Source organism: Bison bison, unplaced genomic scaffold, assembly GCF_000754665.1.
Source record: "Bison bison bison isolate TAMUID 2011002044 unplaced genomic scaffold, Bison_UMD1.0 scf7180017864236, whole genome shotgun sequence".
Lineage (NCBI taxonomy): Eukaryota > Metazoa > Chordata > Mammalia > Artiodactyla > Bovidae > Bison > Bison bison.
The window spans coordinates 421,631-424,613 of record NW_011494808.1 but is presented as its reverse complement, the minus strand read 5'-3'; the positions used below and the strand labels follow the sequence as shown (position 1 = coordinate 424,613).

The 2,983-nt window shown below is 45.9% G+C and overlaps 1 protein-coding gene across 1 annotated transcript in view; it reads left to right on the top strand.

The window, feature by feature from the left end:
* Nucleotides 1-707: 707 nt before the first annotated feature.
* Nucleotides 708-2,983, top strand: part of LOC104993209 (disintegrin and metalloproteinase domain-containing protein 18-like) — a 114,751-nt gene continuing 112,475 nt past the window's right edge. The window contains exons 1-2 of the mRNA XM_010846351.1: nt 708-795; nt 1,261-1,343. Of these exons, the coding sequence (XP_010844653.1) occupies nt 738-795; nt 1,261-1,343 (141 nt within the window). The 5' untranslated portion in view covers nt 708-737. The remainder of the gene's footprint in view (nt 796-1,260; nt 1,344-2,983) is intronic.

Below are 2,983 nucleotides of genomic sequence, written 5' to 3'. Positions count from 1 at the left end.
GGTCACTGAGGGTCGGACACGACTGAGTGACTTCACTTTCACTTTTCACTTTCATGCATTGGAGAAGGAAATGGCAACCCACTCCAGTGTTCTTGCCTGGAGAATCCCAGGGACAGGGGAGCCTGGTGGGCTGCCGTCTATGGGGTCGCACAGAGTCGGACACAACTGAAGTGACTTAGCAGCAGCAGCAGCAGCAGCCATCTATTTCAATCATAGGCTTCAAAGTTGGTTCAGTGGTAAAGAATCCGACTGCCAATGCAGGAGACCTGGGCTCCATCCCTGGGTCCCATAAGATGCTCTGAACAAGGAAATCGCAATCCACTCCAGTATTCTTGCCAGGGAAATCGATGGACACTGGAGGCTATACGCCGTGAAGTCCGAAAAGAGTTCGAGGGAACTCAGAGACAAAATAAAATCCTGCCTCAGACCACACTTGGCCTTTTAGCCTCAACCGGCCAAAACCTGTTCCATTCCCCCCGCCCCCCGCCCCAAACCTCCCCTCGCAGCTCTAGCCCGGCTTCTCCTCTCTACCCTCCAGCCCTGCCCTTCTCCAACCCCACCCTCCAGCCCGCCCCTTCTCTCTGCCCTCTAGCCTCTCCCCTCAGCCCCAGTCACGCCCCTCAGCCCCAGCCCAGCCCCGCCCCTCCGAGACCCCCGTGCCCAATCCCCTCCATGCTTGGCGAACCTCGCGAGCCAGGTCCAGTCAACCGCCTTCCCTGAGGCAGGCCGGCCGCGCAATGTTATCTCTCCTGCTACTCCTCACAGGGCTGGGCCAGCTGGCCTCCGCGGGCCATCGTAAGTGAGGACCCTACCGGATAGGAGGGGGCCCCATAATCACAGTGTCCCTTGGCGCGGGGGTGGAGGCCGTTGCCCTCCTGGCCGCAGAAGCCCAGGTCAGGCTGGGGGAGCCCGGGTTTCATTGGAATCCTGCCCATTTTCAGGGTTCTGCCAGGCCCGCTGGTCGGAGGACTCAGAGCAGGAATGGGATAGTTGTCTCTCAGGCCCAGACGGGGATACAGGTCTTCTAGGTAGACGGGGTGGGGGTGGAGGTAGGGAGAGGATCCTGGATGGGGTCCAGGGGACCCCTCCTTAAAACCCTACACAGCATGATATTTTGGGGGGGGTGTGTGTGTGTGTGCGTGCGTGGGTGCGTGCGCACTGGGGCTTGGAAGATCCACAAGTGATGTGATAGGAGAGGACAAGTAAGAAAGGATGCGGTCATGCCCTGGGGAATGCTCACTCTTGTTTTCCTTACTGCAGACTCTGAAACAGCACGTCTACAAATTACAGTGCCACGGAAGATTGAGACAAACACCAAAGATGGCAGTATTTCAGAAACGCATGTAATTAACAAATCACTTTAAAATAAAAGAGTGTTTTATTTTTACTGGAATGCAAGACCCCAATCGATGCATGCCTTCATGACATTTTGTGTTCTACCAAGATTGTGTTCAAGAGACCTTTTGTCTGAGGAGAACAAGTGCTTTCTTTTCATTTCTCAAGTAAATATAAACCTTATGAAACAATTTTAAAATACAGATACAAAGAAAAGAGATGCCTTGAATTCGTATCACACAAAAAGGAGTCTATGGTCTACTAAATTTTCTTTTTAAATATATCTTGTATGTAAATGAAGCCATACAAATATTTAACTTGTAGCATGATTTTAAGATAACAGTATATACATAATATCTTCATGCCTGTATTTAACATATATGTGCATATGGATATGTTTGCAAAAATGAATGTTATTTTTGGTCTGACTAACATGGTAAAGTGTGTCCCTTATGTACGTTATAAAATGAAACCTAGGCAGTGCAGAGACTTGTTAAGAAAGGGAATGGCTATCTCACTTTCTAAAGGCAGTAAATTTGAAGGAAGTTTTAGAGACATGCATACACACACTCACATAAATTTTTAATGAGCGTGTATGAGAGTTGTAGTTGGATTTTTCTTTTATGGGTAGACTTAGGAGTTAATTTTATGATTATTAGTAACAGCCCAGTTATTATTTTTCTTAACTGTAGGGTATCTTATATGTAACATCATAAAATGTTTCAAATTATAGATGGCTAAATAGTTTCATTTCTTTTTTTTCCATGGGGATGGTCTTGATCCCTGCTCCTGTACAATGTCACAAACCTCTGTCCATAGTTCATTAGGCACTCTGTCTATCAAACCTAGTCCCTTAAATCTATTTTTCACTTCCACTGTGTAATCATAAGGCATTTGATTTAGGTCATACCTGAATGGTCTAGTGGTTTCCCCCACTTTCTTCAATTTAGGTCTGAATATGTAAATAAGGAGTTCATGATCTGAGCCATAGTCAGCTCACGGTCTTGTTTTTGCTGACTGTATAGAGCTTCTGCGTCTTTGACTGCAAAGAATATAATCAGTCTGATGTCAGTGTTGGCCATCTGGTGATGTCCATGTGTAGAGTCTTCTCGTGTTGTTGGAAGAGGGTGTTTGCTATGACCAGTGTGTTCCCTTGGCAAAACTCTATTAGCCTTTGCCCTGCTTCATTCTCTACTCCAAGGCCAAATTTGCCTGTTACTCCAGGTGTTTCTTGACTTCCTACTTTTGCATTCCAGTCCCCTATAATGAAAAGGACATCTTTTGGGGGTGTTAGTTTTAAAAGGTCTTGTATGTCTTCATAGAACCATTCAACTTCAGCTTCTTCAGAGTTACTGGTCGGGGCATAGACTTAGATTTTGCTGATATTGTTTGTCATGGAAACGAACAGAGATCATTGTGTCGTTTTTGAGAGTGTATGCAAGTACTGCATTTCAGACTCTTTTGTTGACTATGATGGCTACTCCATTTCTTCTAAGGGATTCCTGCCAACATTAGTAGATATAATGGTCTTCTGAGTTAAATACACCCATTCCAGTCCATTTTAGTTTGCTGATTCCTAGAATTTCAACATTCACTCTTGGATCTCCTGTTTGACCACTTCCAATTTGCCTTGATTCATGGACCTAAC